The 18,498-nt window shown below is 36.5% G+C and overlaps 1 protein-coding gene across 1 annotated transcript; it reads left to right on the plus strand.

The window, feature by feature from the left end:
* Nucleotides 1-306: 306 nt before the first annotated feature.
* On the plus strand, nt 307-16,324 carry LOC110695770. Its single transcript, XM_021873003.1, has 15 exons — nt 307-1,605; nt 2,106-2,244; nt 2,335-2,375; nt 3,467-3,560; nt 4,450-5,609; nt 6,913-7,053; nt 7,815-7,887; nt 8,164-8,203; nt 8,405-8,477; nt 8,809-8,874; nt 9,144-9,221; nt 12,191-12,363; nt 14,132-14,178; nt 15,540-15,795; nt 15,877-16,324. Exons 1-15 carry the CDS (start codon nt 1,226-1,228, stop codon nt 16,218-16,220), a joined length of 3,105 nt encoding a protein of 1,034 aa, XP_021728695.1. The 5' UTR covers nt 307-1,225; the 3' UTR covers nt 16,221-16,324.
* The last annotated feature ends 2,174 nt before the right edge of the window (nt 16,325-18,498 follow it).

Here is an 18,498-nt window from a genome sequence, read left to right on the forward strand (position 1 = left end):
AATCCCCCGAAAAACCACCCCAACCACCGCAACCATCTCACGCAATGCCCAAAAACTCCAGCACCCACACACTGACCCACAAAACTCCGCTTACCCGACGACCTTGCGGTGATGCCCACCCCAACCCCCGCAACCACCTCACACACCAACATGACGCATCACATAGCCACCACAACCGACCATGGAAACCCAGAAATCCAAAATAGAACCCGACTGTGGAAACCCTTCACCCTCAAACGACCGAAATCAACCATGGAAATCTACAATGGTCAATTTCTAGGCCGATTTCATCGTTTCAAGGGTGGAGGATATGAGGAGTGGTTTTCCGCGGTGGTTGGAAAACGATGGGTGTTTAAATCAAAGTTTATGTTGGTGGCATTTGGGGTCGGGGCAGGTTGTGTGGGTGGTTTTGGGGGTCGACGGTGGGTTAGGTGGAGTGCTTAAGGGTCGATCGACCGTTTTTTGGTGGTTAAGGGAGTGGCCGGCTGTTTTCTGGCGAGAAAAGGGGAGGGGGCTAGGGTTTGGCGGTGGTGGGAAGGTGGCTGGGAAAATTTGGGTTTTTTTTTGTTTTTTTTTTATAATTTTTTTATTTTATTTTATTTTTTAAGAATTAAAATAAATAGACTAATCATATCATGACATGTGTCATGATTAGACCCTAATGACTAACGAAGTTAACGACTTGTAGTCATTAATGACACTCGGTGAATTATTTAAAAAATGAGTGGCATTTGGTGAATTCTGAAAAGTCCGATGACATTTGGTGAATTTTTAAATTTGTGGCATTTGGTGAAATAGCCAAAAAAAAAATCTATTTTTTTTTTAAAAAAACCCATCAGCCAGCCCCAACGAACACCCTAAGGTTCTAACCCAACCTTCGGCAGCCCCTCCTCCACCGCCGAACCCCATCCCCAGAGCTGAAACCCCCATTCCCACCATTACTTAGAAAAAAACCGGCCCAATTCCAACCCTTATACCCATGAAAACCATCAAGCCCTTAATATCAATGAATATAAGGAAAAAATTATTCAATGAATCAATTTCTTCAAGGGATGGCTAGGCTTGAGGTTGAATATGGGTAAGAGTTTCGAGATTTTACGGAGTATTTTATAAATCCGTGCATTGTACTTGCTAGAATTATTACTCTCTTTCTCCCGTTTCCCTCTCTTACCCTTCTATTCAACCTCCTTGTCCTTCGTCTTCAAGCTCCGACACTCTCTTAGCTATGGATTCCGACTTCGACTTCGACTTCGACATCGACATAGACACCGACTTAGACTCCGACTTCAGTGACTCCATCTCAGCCAAAACCAAAAGCAAAGGGAAAAAGAAAACCAACAAAGTAGATAAAAACAAAACCAACAGAAAACAGAGAAAAACTACAGCAACACCAGAACCTTCTTTCAATCACTCCACTACTACTCAAACTACGACTACTACTTCTACCGACGATAATTCGGAAATTAAAGTTTCAACGTTTGATTATTCAATCGAGAATCATTTTAGGTTTATTGATTCAATCAACAATCTTTGCGGTCGAGGCGGAAATTCCAGTTTCATTGATACCGAAATTGAACGCTTAGCATCGACAATCACTTTCCTCAGGTGATAATTTAATTATGTGTATATATTATGATGCAATTGACTAATTTTATGGTTAATTTGAGATTATTTTTTGGAATAAGTGAATAATTCTGTACTGTTAGTGTAGAAAAATTGACTTGACATTGAAAGATGGAGGATGTTGTGTGCAATTATATAATGTGTGTTAATTACTCGGCCGAGTGGCTAAGATTGAGGGTCTGTGTACCATAGTTGCATGTGGATTTAACATGTTTTTTGGCGAATATTCTGTTAATTATAGAATTTATGAGAATTGAAACAGATAGAATTTGACAACTTGTGGACATATTGAACACAATGTGTAGTGCCTTAAATTGTTCTTTTTAATTCTTATGCTTCGAGTTAGAGACCGTGATATGGGTTTTGAGTAGGTGAGATGCGATTGAGTAATTGGCTTATTGGTTGATGCACATTGTCTATGTCTTTCTTCCTCTATACCACGTTCCTGTTTAATGAAACCAACCTTATATGTGTGCGTGCAGTGAATGGAGGTATTTCAATTACAAACCAAAAACTATTCGGTTTGATTCTGAATTTGAGCATCCTGATGGCGATAAAGCCTGTAATGAGATAACTTTATCTCAATTCTCAGCTGCTACGGTGCCAAAGTGTGATACGGAGGTAATCCTTGCTCGCAAAATAATTTCATACTGCATTGTCAAGCAATGACTTCCTGATGTTGCATTTAATTATTTATCTTTTACATTTCAGGCGAATAAAGTTCCTGGTGCTGTGTTGTCTAGTGATTCCAGGTTTGCTGTTTATGATGCTCATGTATTGTTGTAATTTGTCTGTCCTAATATGACTTCCTCATTGACCCTAAATGAAGGAGTGAGACCACATGCTTTTGCACCTTTGTGGACCCACCGAAGGCAATTTCTATCTGGGCTGTTATAGAACTTGAGCGTGAATGGCATAATACAGTTTCAAATCGTCAACTTTCTAGAGACTTAAGAAGTATTTCTTAAATGAAAAAAAAATCGAGCCAGTATGTTATTTTGGTGCAGTTCTATGGGTTGAAATTTTGTTATATGCTAACTTATAGAAGTATATAGGAATTACATGAAGCTCTTATTGACATCAACCACAGAAAAATTTGTAATACTAGTGCTTTTTATTTGATCATACGTTAAATATTTATTATTAAAGATATCTCAAGTCTATATCATAGTCTTCTTACTTACAGACTTACAGCTTAACAATTGCTAGTTGCTTGGTTTTAAAAGGCATGAAGTGCACTATTAGAGCTTAGATATGAGGTGAGGGGCAAGGCAAAGTGAGGTGTACATTTTTGTATGATGATTTTACAGTCCTTTATTAAAATACTGAACCGTATTTATGAAACTCAAATATAAACTTCGTTTTCCATAGTGATGTGTTATTTATACTACCTCCGTTTCTTTTTAGTTGACACGTATTCCTTTTTAGGAAGTTTTTTTTTTATAGTTGACACGTTTCCTTTTGGGGTAACTTTTTTACCTTGCATTTACAAGCTGCCCCACTTGCTTTTTCCTTCTCTCTCTCACTCTCTCTTCTCTCCTTAATATATGTGCTTAAATCAAACGCGTCAACTAAATAGAAACGGAGGAAGTATTATATAACATTGAAGATTTGGACATTAAATTTATATTTATCAGACTCGAAGCTACTACAATTTACGAGTCATGAGCTTTAGCACGCCTCTAACATAATCACTATAGTTTCCAAGTTTAAAGCAATAAAAGCAATACTCTGTATATCTGGTGCCTTTTGCATGCCTTAGATCCTTTATGTACATATTCATACTTTGTTGCATTTTAATATGCATATGCAATAGCTGTCCCTAAATTTGAGCTTGTTGCAGGAAAGACTTTGTATTATATGTTGGTGGACTAGTTTGGTCATTGGATTGGTGTCCTAGGACTGATCAAGGAATAGAATCTGGTGTAAAATGTGAGGTAATAGCATGGTTCCTCCTATTTACTATTTACTTTTTTTTGTAATATTTCTTTGTAATTTTTTTTCTTCTCTCAGTTTATACTGATGTGTAGGAAGCAAGCATGTTATGATCTAACTACTAATTTTTTTATAGGTTTTTGCTTTGTTTACATTCTCCACCTCTTGTTTCATCCTTTTTGCTTGACAAATATATATGCAATTCTAGTTTAACGATCATAGTATGTTGCCAATGAGGAATCCTTGTGGCTGTTATACTAATTCAAAAATTATTTGGAGTTGGCTAATATGAATCATCATATGAAGCTGCTCTCGATAATTGAAACAAGAAAAGTAAACAGACTAGTCAAAGAAGATAAATTAAAAAGTGGGAAACTGGAAAGTTAGACAAAACATATGTAGCAAGAAACAAGGGCAGTATAGATGGAACTCAGGAAATGAGGATACTTAATAAATTTTGAAGAAATATTATGAAAGAGGGCTAAGAGGAGATGTAAAGAAAGGGGAAAAAAAAGGAAGGAAAACAAATGTGAAGAAAATAAATGAAAAAGGTTTGAGAAAACTACTAGTCTGTTTAATTCAGTGACGTCTTTTTACAAATGTGAAGAAAGCAAATGAAAATGTTTGAGAAAACTACTACTCTGCTTAATTTAGTCACGTCTTTTCTGCTCCCATGCATTAAACTAAACTACTAATTTTATGGCGTATTTCTTTAAATGAAACTTAAAAAAGTGAGGGTGGACCGGTGGAGCACTAAAACATTGAAAAGATTTTCAATCACCATGCCATGGTTTTTCAGGAATCTCAAGTCCCATAAGTTGAGTACAATGTTATTCTCAATATCTCATTCTTATACAGGGCTCATTTCCTTTTTGTTTTCTTGTCTCTCAGTTTCTTGCTGTTGCTGCCCATCCTCCCGATTCAACATATCACAAGCTAGGAAATCCCCTTAATGGACGAGGGATGATTCAGATTTGGTGTCTATTAAATTCTACAGAAAAGGAAGCTATGCAAGCTTCTGCAGGGAGCATAAAACGGAAATATCAAACAAATAAAGCTGCAAAGAAGGGAGAGATTAATGTCAGTAAACCTGTAACACCTAGAGGAAGACCTAGAAAGAATCCAATAGAGAAACCTGCCACTGATCCTGAAATGCAGATCAGTAAAGATCTTGTTGTGCAGCTTCCAGAAAATACCATGCTGAGCTCTCACTCCTCCCAGGACATATTAACTCCCATTAGTCAATCAGAAGAAAAACATCAAAATATTGTGGTTTCAAAGGAAGAAAATAAACAAAAGAAACCCAGAGGAAAAGCTAGAAAAAATCCAATAAGTAGTTCCTCAATTGAAGATTCTGAAGGCCAGTTTATTCCAGCTCTTGCTGTTCAGCTTCCAGAGCCATTTAATGTGCCTCCTGTTGATGAATATATAGTCAGTGACCCTTGTGCAAAGAAAGTAAAGAAAAGAAAAAGGAAAGATGTTCATAATGAAAATATTATAACGAATGAAAATGCTGGAATATCCAATTCCGAAGGGCTGTCTTTTCAAGTTCTTGCCACTGAAATTCCAGAAAGTATGAAGAATGTATCCCCAACTGAAGATATCTTATTGAATACTTCAGGGCCTCTTGAAGAAACAGGTAAAAGGCGTACCAGTAAAAGAGTACTTGGAACTGATCTGGATTGCACTCTTGCAGTGTTGAGGAGAAGGTCTAGAAACAAGTCAAAAACATGTAATAACTTAGATCATGACAACATTGGGTTGCCAACAGAAAATTTGGGCAAAGGACCTTCTTTAGCAAGCATAGAAGAAAATCTCTGTCAAAAAGACAATATGGTATCGAAAGAACATGTCATGGGTGACAGTTATCTTGGTTTCGGTGACAGTCATGTCCTAAAAGATGATGTTCTTCCTAGAGTTGTCTTGTGCCTGGGTCATGATGGAAAAGTTGCATGGGATGTGAAATGGCGGCCCCTTAATGCTGATGAGTCTGTTAACGAGCATAGGATGGGCTATCTTGCTGTTGTTCTTGGGAATGGATCTGTGGAAGTGTAAGTATCTTATATCTCCTTCTCATCTGCTTATAGAGTTTAGTGATGTCTTTGAGATTCTTCAATTTATTTATAGCATTTAGAAATCAGGCTATATCTCAATTCTTTAATATTATCTCCCCTGCCATTCTTTTGTTTGGTTTGCACAAATGTTAAGACATGCAGTATCACGGTGCAACTTTTTTGAGTTCTTGGTGATTGTAATGGGTGGTCCCTTCTTCCCTATCAGTGGCAAGTGTTTAAGTCTAGTTCTAGATCTGCAACTTTGAACATAGCTAGTGAGCACAGGCAAGAAAAAAAATAGTTGCCCCTCAGCAGAATTTAATTTTGCATGTGTCAATTTGAATATATCAAGACAACGCATTAAAGAGCTGCGTGTTCAATGAACAATAGGCCTATTGAGAAGTTTTGATGCTCACTGACTACACTCCTAACTAAAATTGAATGTAGTTAAAGGCTTATAATTGATGTGGCACTTGATTCTTTAACAAACTAGAAAGCTTGATATGAGCATATGACTATGTCCATTGGTTGATGTGCTGAAAATGCCCAATAAGAATGGTTTGGTAGCTTGCAAAATTAAAAAATAATGTATATTATTAATAAAGTCAATTCCCCTGGAGGTTTGATACAATTGAATCTTATCAGTTCAGTCAGTGTGCCAGCTAAGAATTATTGTAATTGGTTAACAGCCAGCCAACTTGAATTATAGAAAAGATTTTGACTAAACTAAATGAACATAGAAAATTGACCTCCTGTTGATTTGAGAAAGTAGTTGTTCTAATGTTGTTCCCCTTGTTCTCTTCTAAAAAAAAAAAAAAAAAAAACGGTAGGGTGGATATGGATCTATAATAAAAGCTTTACTTATGCTGGAGTACATAACTCTAGTCTAGAAATAGTTGTTGAGCTGGCAAAAGTTTCTACAATTTGAAATTACTACTTCATATATTATTTTGATCAGTGGATTTCAGTAATTAATGAGTTGATTGTGGCCAAATCCCTGCTTGTGATATCTGTGTTAGGTTATGTTTAGTTCATGTCATATTCTCTTATCATGAACTGCATTCTAGAAACCTTGTCTTAAGTGTCTGCCTTACCAAACACATAGTAAATTCTTCTGTGTGTTGCTGTGTTAATATGACACCGCAGTATTGATAATCAACTCGGTTTTACACTAATTTATATGCATTGTGCCTCTTGAACGCCTGATGTTGTGTTGTAACATTCTCCTTTTTCATAACTTCTAAAGCTGCTTACTTCAGCATAGTCTTGTTTTAGTTACATCTCTTACATACATTTGCAGGTGGGAAATTCCTTCTCCTCAAGTAATTAATCGTATTTATGCATCTCGACATGCAAAAGGCCCAGATCCTCAAGATCCTCGTTTTGCTAAATTGAAGCCTGTATTTCGATGCTCAATATTGAAGTATGGTGTTAGACAGAGGTAAACTACACCTGATGTGTGTGTGTCTGTGGACCGCTTAGAAATTTTATATGGATGCTGAGATTTTTTTACTTTATATATTTTCTTCAAAAATGTCTCTTGAGATCTAGGCTTTGAGAGACACGAGAGCTTTTTATGTTAATGTTATGATCTACAACAGTATTGAATGAGTAACGATTTCATTGTCTTGTGTTTGTTTTGCTGCACAGCTGGAGAACGAAATGCTCTTTATTTTTATGAATGTATAAGATCTTAGAAATGCTTTTGGACACTAACGATCGGAGGTTCATGATTTTTGTAACCACATATAGCTAACTGAACCTCCGTTTTCCAAAATTGTATGAATTATAAAAAGTGATGCAAACCAGTTTAGCTATGTGACCTATTCTGATTTTATTGTATCATTCACTTCGTATCAATTATATTTTCTGGGTAGGTGGATAGAGAAAGTCTGACTAATCTGGTCGCATCAATCATTCATGCATAGACCCAATGTGTACTGTAGCTATGAGGGTCAAAGGGGATTGTGTCATGATATGTATTTGATAACTTTCTATATTTCTGTAAATTAGAACATCTGTAGACTGTAAACAAGCTTGCTAGTTATTGTTGTTGATAGATGATGTTTTTGCTATATATATTGCTTGACATTTATTAGTCATCAATCATCATTATTTACGATATACAACTTTTAAGTGTATTTGTTCTCATGTCCATTGCTTTTTTTGGAAACTTGTGTTTAACTATTGTCAAATTTGCAGTATGCCTCTGACTGTGGAATGGTCGGCTTCCCCTCCACACGATTTTTTATTGGCTGGATGTCATGATGGAGTGGTAGGAATATAGTCAATTTTGTGTTACATGTCATGACTAGGCATTCACCTCATTATAATAAACTCTCTATTTACTCTCTCAAAGGCCCCCTTAAATTTTGTAATTGATGGCGCTGAATTGGTTGATTACGATTTTTAGTTATCCTGCAAGTCTCTCCTAAAGGAATAGATGATTACTGCACCCCCCTGTTCTTTTTTTTTTTTTTTTTTTTAAATTTTTATTTATTTATTGGTATGTTCTTATTATTGATGCATCTAATTCTAATTCTTTTTGCAGGTTGCTTTGTGGAAGTTTTCAGTAGATGTTCAATCTGAAGGTACAGTTACTATGAGTGATTGACCTAGGCTCCTCTCATCATTTCCTTTCCCTCCCTCGTTAATTTCAAATGAAAATATAATTATTTTTCAAATTTGCAATTTAAGTTTGCCGCAATAGGGCTAAGTTAGCTAGGGGACTTAGCTAGTAATTAATTAGTTTCACCTTCCTGTTTGCATTGTAACACTGCTTTTCTCTACAGATATCAGACCTCTGTTGTGCTTTAGTGCAGAGACAAGTCCTATTAGAGCCCTTACTTGGGCCCCATTTGAAGGGTAAGTGTATTCGATTGATATAAATTTTTTTCGTTCTTAGTGAAAGCAGGATAAATATTGTAGTTTTGTAGAGATGGGCAGTGATTACTTTAATTGAGACAAAAGCTGAACCACTTATATTGATGAGCAATAACAGAAACGTTGTTTGACTTGTTTCCATGACACACTTGATCAGAATTTAACAAGTGACTTCGCAATATATTAGAAGCATACTGGTTTAATGAAACAATTTTTTTTAAAAAAATTTAATTTTCTTTTGTTATCATGTGCCGTGAATTTGTTTATTGTTTCTTAATGTTAACTTCATTTTCATCTTCACTTTCATTTTTAGTGACCCAGAGAGCTCAAATATTATTGTCACTGCTGGGCATGGAGGGCTGAAGTTCTGGGATTTGCGGTAATGTAGCAACTTCAAACTTAAGTTCTTCATTTTGCAATAATGGTAGAAAGAAATTTTGTGATAGCGTGTATGTTCTACCATATTGTGGGTCTAAAGTGCACCTTCCTAATTCAGTTTTCACATCCCTCCAAATAGGGAAAAAATAGGAGAGATATTGTGTCAAATTTTCCCTTGGGGTCATTGTTTAATTCTGGCCATTGGATTCTCAAGTTCTCATATATACTACAACTAATTAACCCGTGAGTACTTCTTCTATTTACCTGCAGTGATCCGTTCCGGCCTTTGTGGGATGCAAATCCTTCACAACGTTTCATTTATGGTCTTGATTGGGTGCCTGATCCAAGGTATGATAAAATTCTTCTACTAGTTTTTGATGGAATATATTTGTACATGAATTATAAACTTATATTACTGCACTGTTTTTGTTGTTATTTTCTTTATGAGAAAATATTTACCTACTTTGTCCTATTAGATGATTTATGTGGGTCTGTCGAAACTGATCTCTGTATTGTTTTGGACTAGCAAAGGATAAGACTGAGTAAATCTGGTCACCCGAAACCCTTTCTTGTGGCATGATCGACTCATGATTGTTGATATGTTGTTTCTAGTACTTTCTTACCCTGATTTCATGAAACATTGAAAAAAATGGTGTACTACCACCCAGCATATCTCCACACTAGTGCACATAGGCTGGGGTTTGGTATACCGTATACTTGTTATTATGCAGGAATATTTTTTCGTAACAAATGGTATAGTACTCCATCCTTTACATATAATGTTTGCAACTTTACATAAACATTATTTACAGAATGTTGCCCCTTCCCTTCATCTTTTGGTTAAAGTGTATTGTGCGAGATTGACTCACAAATGAATTGGGAAGAGGCTCACCTCACACATCTGCCAAACTTACTCTTGCGTCCGTCTGTTTCCCATATGAACCAAATCTTCCTTTGTTACTATGGAGAACGAACTAACCTAACAAACTCTCCAAATTCAATTCTTACAACTTCCTGATTCCGGTAAAATAATATTCAAATCTTTTCTATAATTCTTAAAGATTAGGACCGGCCCTACTTCTCTCTCCGCGACGCTTATCACTGTCCCCAAAGAAGTCATCAAGTGGCAAAAAAGGAGACCGACATTTCGTTGCCAGCAATGTCCTCCAAACCCAACTATCTTTTGTCCAGAATCAATCAAGCATATCTGAAAACTAAGCTAAGTCTGGTGATTTGGTTTGTATGGGGCGTTATCAAACACAAGTGAGGTTATAATGTTCGAAATCAAAAGGGTATTGGGGTTTCTCTTCATCATAAAAAATTGGAAACATTAAAGCAACCTATTATACTTTGTTCGTGTTTTCTGGTGAGACTACTAATGCTGCTATTTATGGATTCGTAGAGTTTTGGGTTATTGTGAGTTTTTGACTTTCTGGGATTGGCTTTTGTCTCTGATTATGTGTGCATTTTTGACAACCCAACACCTTGTGCCTACTTTTGAACTGTGGCCCTTGTCTTGACATGATCATCCAGCCAATAACAGTTTGCCTGTCAGTTACCTGATTTTTCTTGTTTCTTCTAACCTTCCAAGCCCCGTACACCTGAATCATCACTGTGAGTTGTCTTCTTTGAAGCGTCTCTGCCGGCAATCTTGGTTCACATGTGAAGATTTCTATTCTATGTTGGGGCTAAAGCTGATTACTTATACCCTGGCCCAGCCAGAAACACCCTATTAGGCCTGATTTCACACGCTCTTATCTGCCTTAGACCAAAGCCCGACCTTGCCTGTGATCTGCTAGTAAGCTCTACTTATTCTGTAGTATATGGGAAGCTCAGGGTTTTCCTTAAAATTGCTTCTTAATGTTTTCATTGAAGGGGATGCTTGCTCATCTTTAAGTATTATCTGGCACAAGAACATATCAACTCTAAACTGTGATTGAGTAGAGCAAGGATGTTCCTTGATTTAACAGTTGTTCAGCAGAATGTCTTTCTGTTACGTGTGATTAAAATGACTGTGTTTTGACGGTATGGACCATATATTTACTAGATCAGACAAGGCAATTTTTATATTTGCTGAGTGTACACTGTGTACTACATAGTTGGGTTTATGCATGAGATACTTTTATACTCATACTTCTTCCAATCTTTTTTGCAACTTTGAGAGTTTCACGCTTGCCAATGCACATTTTACACCATTTATATCACTAATTATCTTTAACTTAAAATTATAAAAAGTTGATATTTTGGAAGTTTATGAGACTTATCTAAAAGATCTCACATGAACTATATTTTTCTTAATGTATAAATCACAAAACACGGTTAAAAGCTATGTTACTCGGACTCGGGTACAAATGTACGACTTGGGTTCGTGTCCAAGTGTTTGACTCGGGTAATTTGTGAAAAAATTCTATGATTTTGAACTAAAATGAATTGCCTAAGTGTCATACCCATGTCTGCATGTTGAGGTCCGACACGGGTACTTGACGTAAAATGAAGAGTCCAAGTAACATAGGTTAAAAGAGTATGTATGAATAGTGTATTATTACAAATGTAGCGATTAAAAAAGAACGGAGCAAGTATGTCTCCGTTAGTTGTCATTATCTTTGTAGTATACAAAAGAATGAGATGGTTTTTAAAAGTATATCAAAGCCAAAAAGTCTATAACTATTGAACAAACTCGTGAATTACAATGATTCAATTTGTCAATTCACACCGTCATGGTTGCAAATTTGTAAGGCTCGTCATAACACCAGTGAAATGCTTGAAAGCTGAACGTGTGCGTCTTTAGGATTTTTCCTTCTGATCTATAATCTGATCCTGATTATTGTGGCTTAAATTGAAGCAAATAATCATGCCAAAATAATCCAGAACTTCTCAGTTGGTGGAGTTGCATAGCTCTGTTTTTCTCTTAAGTGTGTTTGGATAGATCATTAGGAAGGAAAAGAAGGGGAGGGAGGGGAAGGGGTGGGAAGGGAAGGGGAGGTAGGGGAAGGGGTGGGAAGGGAAGGGGAGGGAAAAATTATGAGTTTTTCTTCCAATCTCTTCATTGTTGGAGAGATCAATTTCTTAGAATTTAATCCATCCATTTCTCTCCCCTCCAATTCCCTTCCTCATTTTTTATCCAAATAAAAGATGATCCATCCATACATTTTCCTCCCTTTCCTTTCTCTCCATTTTCTTCAATCCAAACAATGTGTTGATTTTTTATGTAATCTATATCTTGGTCATAGAGAGTATGGGTCAATCATTGATATTATTGTTTTTTTTTTTCTGCTCTATTTACATAAATGTTTTTTTTTTTTTTTTTTCCTGTCAAGATGTGTACTTGTATCCTATGATGATGGAACACTACGGATGCTTAGTATATCACGAGCTTCATATGATGTTCCTGTTACTGGACAGCCTTTTAGTGGAACACAGCAACAAGGATTGCACAGTTATTATTGCTCATCATTTGCCATTTGGAATATTCATGTGTCACGACTAACAGGTGGTTTGTCTTTTATATTTTATGGCATGTTTTTAATTTCTTCATAGCTAGATCGTTTGAACTCATCTTATGCACCTCAGACTTTTTAATCTTTAGCTTTGAGTTGATGTACTTGCTTAATATTCGCCTTTAAAGATCTCCCCATGCTCCTAAAATTCTGGGTTAAGCGATCTCTGTATATATATATATATATATATATATATATATATATAGTTACTGTTTTCTTAAATTGTGTATATAGATCCCCCAACCATTTACAGGTAAAAAATTGTCAATCAGGAAGATTTCTCCTACTAGTATATTTTCATCAGATGTCAACTCAAATTGGTCATGGTTTGAGAACGGGAATTGAACTCTATTAGATCGATTCTCAAGTTCCTCAGTAGCTTAGTGGTAGAGCTAGTACATGATTTGTACTTCCTGTTTTTCCTAAATGTCCTTTTTCCCTTTATTTGAGTGTGTTACATTCTCTTCTTCTGTTGTGAAGCCCAAGGAGAGGGAGGAGAGAAAGGGACTTGAGCTTCTAAGGCTTGGCTGGAGGACTCATAACGGGTCAGGTCATCCATCCTACCTATCTGAAAGGAATAGGAGGGACATCTTCCATTATAACATTTATTTTGTATGTATTAGAAAAAATATGTGGTCAAAATTAATAGTGTAAAAGTCAAACTGCTGCAATTAAAAGGAACCATAATAGGTATTAAGTAAAGCCAATGCTTAGGATGGTGATGTCCAAATTAATTTTACATGATGATTGAAAAAAGTCACCATAGAAGCCTAGATCCTTTCAAAGTTCATTTATGATATCAGTATAACCGTATAAAAATTCAAACTAACTGATCTAAATGTTGCAAATATACTACAAATTGTAAACAGATACTAGGACCAGGTGCACTCGTACACAATTATATTTACAACACTTGCAATTCTTTTCTAGAGATCAACACTTTACTTTCCAGTTTCCACAAAGGCCTAATCCATCTAACCCAGTGACACCCGCACAAGCAACTTGCTTTACTATGTCTACCCTTCTCCCTTTTTCCTTCTCTAGGAGTCATGAAAGCAAAAGAAAAGATACTAGTCAAATGAGAGATATTAATGGTCAAAGTTGTGCTTTGACAAGTGTGCCAGTCAAATTGTTGCAATTTTAAGGAAATGAGGAACTATAAGAACCTTCAAAGGCTCTCTATGATAGTTGTTTAAGCATTTGAGGTTGGTGGGATGGAGGAGAGGTAAATTTTCCTAAAACATAATTTGGAAGAAAAAATGATATACTTCCTCCTTTAGAAATTAGATGACATAGTTTGACTTTGTTTACCTTTCATGTACCTTGCTTTGACTTTGTGTTGTGATTTCGTGTTGAGAAAAAGTACACTCATGTTGGGTCTTGTTAGGTTAGTTTCAACATCTATTTTTAAAATATTAAATATTTATAATTTTTGCTAATATGTAATCAAGGATGTTTGCATTAGATTATTAGAAAGTCTGGATGAACAAACGTGCCTAAATGAAATGTGTCATCCACTGTGAAGTGGAGGAAGTACAAGATTACAAGGGAGAGATACTGGGCAAAAACTTATATAAAAATGTAATGATATTTGAAAATTTATTGGGAAAAAAATGATAAATGAGAGAGCAGAGAGGTTTTAACTAGCTAGTCATAACTCATAAGCACTCTCCTCATTTTTCCCAATTTAAATATTCTATATCCTGATACATCGATGTTTATGCAGCTCCCCTCCGATATTGACATTATTTTCTTATGTAGGGATGGTTGCATATTGCTGTGCAGATGGAACTGTACTCTATTTTCAGGTAAGTTGCACCTTCAATTCCCAATAACATCATTCTTGCTGTTTTCTGTTCTTTTGATGGTTACTTACATTATTATGTGTTGTTTCTTGATTGGAAACATGATTTATAATTTTAGACTTCCCATCACAATTCTTCACTTTTATCTGCAGTTCTATATTCCTCCGAGAAGAGTAAACATTTAGATAATCCAAACTTTCTGTTCAACTCACTGATTTGCTCCAATAATTTCTTCTAGTGTTATCTTCACTACTATTTTTTGTGAAGTGTTTTCTACTGTGGATCTTTTGTAACCCTCCTCTCTACTAGTTTTGTGTTGTTGAATGCTGTTTACATCTATCTCCCTAGTACCCTCTTCAATAGTTCTTCTTCAAAGGAAATGTTCTAGATGAATGGTACCTTCGCATCAATGTCAGAAGATGTAGTAAGTCTTCTTTTTGTCCTAGACACAATTATAAGAAGAGTATTAATTGGACATTAGTTGATGTAAGATAATTGTTGTATTATTTCTATTATATGTATGCCAAATTTTCTCTTAAATGTTTATGGTTCTATTTCATTGTACTTGGATTCAATGAGTATCATCTAGCTCTGTATGTCGTTAGGTTGATATTCGATTCATGTATGAAGTCTTACTAAGTAACAAATAGGATACATAATTGTTTGAATGGTGTAACCTGCTTGACTGAGACCTGCATCTTTGATGTTGGGATCTATATAACAGATTTATGCATCGGGCATCAATGCCATTTGACCTGCTATTTTTTCTGTTTAAAGAAGCTTTATGAATTCATAGGCTATGGCTGATATTGATTGCACATTTATCAAATACTAAATTTTTGCTTGAGAATTTAGAGGTACTCCCTAGTTCATTTTTTGGTTTTGGTAACTTTGAATCACAAGACGCCATTTTTAATAGTTCTCAGTCTTTTATTAATGCTAAAAAATGTAATAAAAATAAAATTCCATTTTTTTTTTCTGTTGGTAGGGGTGAAATTCCGAGATCTGATCAAGTGAATTGTTCTGTCTATCCGTTATTTGAACTCAGAAGTTCCAGTTGGAGCTTCTCCTTTGAGCTATAAGAATATATGCACGATTTCTAAGGAACTCATCAGTTTTCTAGGCATTAGTGTTTGCTCAAGTTGTAGTGTCAGGGTCCTCCTAGCTAAACCAGAAGAAGCTTGGCCTTGAAATGTTTGGCACTAGTGTAGAAGTATTGAACAATTTGATTTTGTTATCTTTTAAGGGCTCTTTTGTTTAGGGTAGGGAAGCTGCTTTAAAGTACGAGTAACTGTTTTTCTTTTGAAATTATATTAAAGAAGTTTTTCCATTGTAACTAATCCTTTTGTTTTTGGTGTTATCAGCTAACACATAAAGCAGTGGACAAAGATCCATTGAGAAATCGGGCCCCACATTTTATCTGCAGTTCATTTTCAAGTGAAGAATCAGCAGTCACTATGAACACTCAGTTACCAAGTTCTCCACAGCCAATGAGAAAGTCAGCAACTGAATGGGCAAATACGCCTAGACCTGCAAGAACTGTTGCAACGGGTTTAAATCAGGCAAAAAGGACTAGAAAAGGGACTGAAAAAGGCCAAAAACCAGATGATCAGGTTCTTGGTAAGCTGCTCATCTCGTTTATTCTTTGTATTTGGGATTATTCTGTCATCTGCATTAATGCAACTTCCCACAATATTGCAGCATTGTGTTACGGTGATGATGCTGAAGGTGTAGACACAAATGAGGCTCAGACGAGTGTGAAAGCTGGAAAAGGAAAATCAATCAAATCGAGAAAGTCTAGTGATGATCAAGCACTGATATGTGCGGATAGAGATGGGGAGAGTATTGATGGAAAACCAGAGCCCAAAGCAGAAGTAGTTGCTGAAATCGATGTTTTTCCTCCAAAGGCGGTCTCTATGAATAAAGTGAGATGGAACATGAATAAGGGAAGTGAGAAATGGTTGTGCTATGGAGGAGCAGCTGGAATAGTGCGGTGTCAGGAGATCGTTGCCCCTGAGTTTGATAAGAAACTTTTAAGGAGGTAACTCCGAGATTTAATTCCTGTTTGTAGAGTGCTAGGTTTGTATTAATTGTATATATTGGGATACTAGTCTATGCAGTTTTTCTGCCCTCCAGTATTGGGTCTCCACTCTTATCTAACATAGAAAAATAAATTCCTCCCCGACTCCCCACTATTATGTAGAGTTGTCAAAAAGTAGTGTCGTGTCGTATTTGTGTTTGTTCTCATGTCGATTTTATGTTCACAAAATCTATCAAAAACTATTTACAATGTAGGATAATTGTATAATTTGACCACTTTATCTAAACGGGCCGTGTTCGGGTTAGTTTCGGTTGATTTCGTGTTTTCTCTCAGTAACTTCGTGTTCGTGTCATGCCGGTTTTGACTGTGTTGTGTTATGTCAGGAATTGCCAGCTCGATTTTAGCTCCTTCAAAGGATGTAACTTATCTATATAAATATTCTAACGTTTATATGTAAATATATTGAAGTAACTTAGATCATTTTAGGTAACTTGACTCATGTTTGGTAAAATCGTTGCATATAAGTTTAATTTAATCTGTTCTTGATATTATATGGATTCGGTCATCTTGCCTAATCAAACAATGTAAGTGATTTAAGTAATTTTGATCATTTTAAGTAATTTTTGAACATTGTGTGTAGCTCACTTACTACAGTTTTTATAAATTGCTGGTACTAGGAAATTAATTTTCAACCCTTTTTTTTTTTGGGGTTTAAAACTTTTATGGCTGTTTTGTCTAACAAATTGACCGCCTTCCCAACGATTGTTACCGGTTTACCATTCCCTTAGTTAATCAATTGATCAGTAGGTTTTGTGTGTGGCTGGTCACACGGTGTGGCCAACTAACATAAAAGTAACACTTAATCAAGTAACTTCTATTGATGGCCTAGTAACTAGTAACCCCTGACCAAGTAACCCCTCCGACCTACCTAGTAACTCTTGACCAAGTAACCCCTCCGACCTACCTAGTAACCTCGAACCTAGTAACCCCTCTGACCTACCTAGTAACCCCTGATCAAGTAACCCCTCCAACCCGGTAACCCCTTTGACCTACCTAGTAACCTCTGACCAAGTAACCCCTCCGACCTGGTAACCCTTCCGACCTACCTAGTAACCCTTCCGACCTACCTAGTAACCCCTGACCAAGTAACCCCTCCGATCTAGTAACCCCTGACCAAGTAATTCCTCTGACCCCCTGACCAAGTAACCCCTCCGACCTACCTAGTAACCCCTGACCAAGTAACCCCTCCGATCTACCTAGTAACCTCAAACCTAGTAACCCCTCCGATCTACCTAGTAACCCCTGACCAAGTAACCCCTCCGACCTACCTAGTAACCCCTGACCCTCCGACCTACCTAACCCCTCCGACCTACCTAGTAACCCCTGACCAAGTAACCCCTCCGACCTACCTAGTAACCCCTAACCAAGTAACCCATCAAACCTAATAATCCTTCCGACCTAGTAACTCCTGACCTAACCACCAATTCCACCACTAAAGCAGCACCAAATCACCAATTCCAACCACCACAACAATCAACCATCTCCCTCTCGCGCACTTCCAAAATCTATGAATTTGAATGGGTGCAAAATGACCCCAAAAATAAGTTGAAAAAGATAAAAACAAAATAAAAAGTCCTACCATATATATTTCCTTGATTGCTGTCAAGTAGTTAGGAAATTGTGTTGAAAAAAAAGTAGCTAGAAATGACGACATTGACGGAATGACGGTTGACGAGGGAGTACGAGTAGTCCAAGTAGTCCAGCGAATCTCCGCCCCCACTCCTTCACTCTTAACTTCTTCTTCCTCCTCTCAACTCCATTGTTAAACCACAACTCCTCCTGCTCTTTTCCCCTACGCAACCAAACAACCAGCAACAACAATTTCGACTTCTAATCCACTGGCAATCAGTGTTTCAGCAATCAATAATAATGATTTCGGCCATTAATTGCAACAATTTGATAAGGAGCATCTTCGATTTTCGCCTAATTGAAAACCCATATTTGTGGTGTAGAAGAAAAGAGGAGAGAGAAAATCCAATTGCTATCTCAAGAAGAAGGAAAGTGGTGTACTGTAGTTTTTTTTTTAAAAAAAAAAATATTAAAAATTAATCCGTGTGGCCAGCCACAATATGAAAGTTTGTGATCTTAATTTATCTATCTAACTAATTAGGTTTTGGTGTAGTGGTGATTGGAATTGCACTTAATAGGGACAGAGTCGATCATTCTCCTTACGCTTTTTCATTCACAATTTTATGTTCGTCATTCTTTGTCGATTCTTCCTC

This window comes from Chenopodium quinoa, unplaced genomic scaffold (assembly GCF_001683475.1).
Source record: "Chenopodium quinoa cultivar QQ74 unplaced genomic scaffold, ASM168347v1, whole genome shotgun sequence".
NCBI lineage: Eukaryota > Viridiplantae > Streptophyta > Magnoliopsida > Caryophyllales > Amaranthaceae > Chenopodium > Chenopodium quinoa.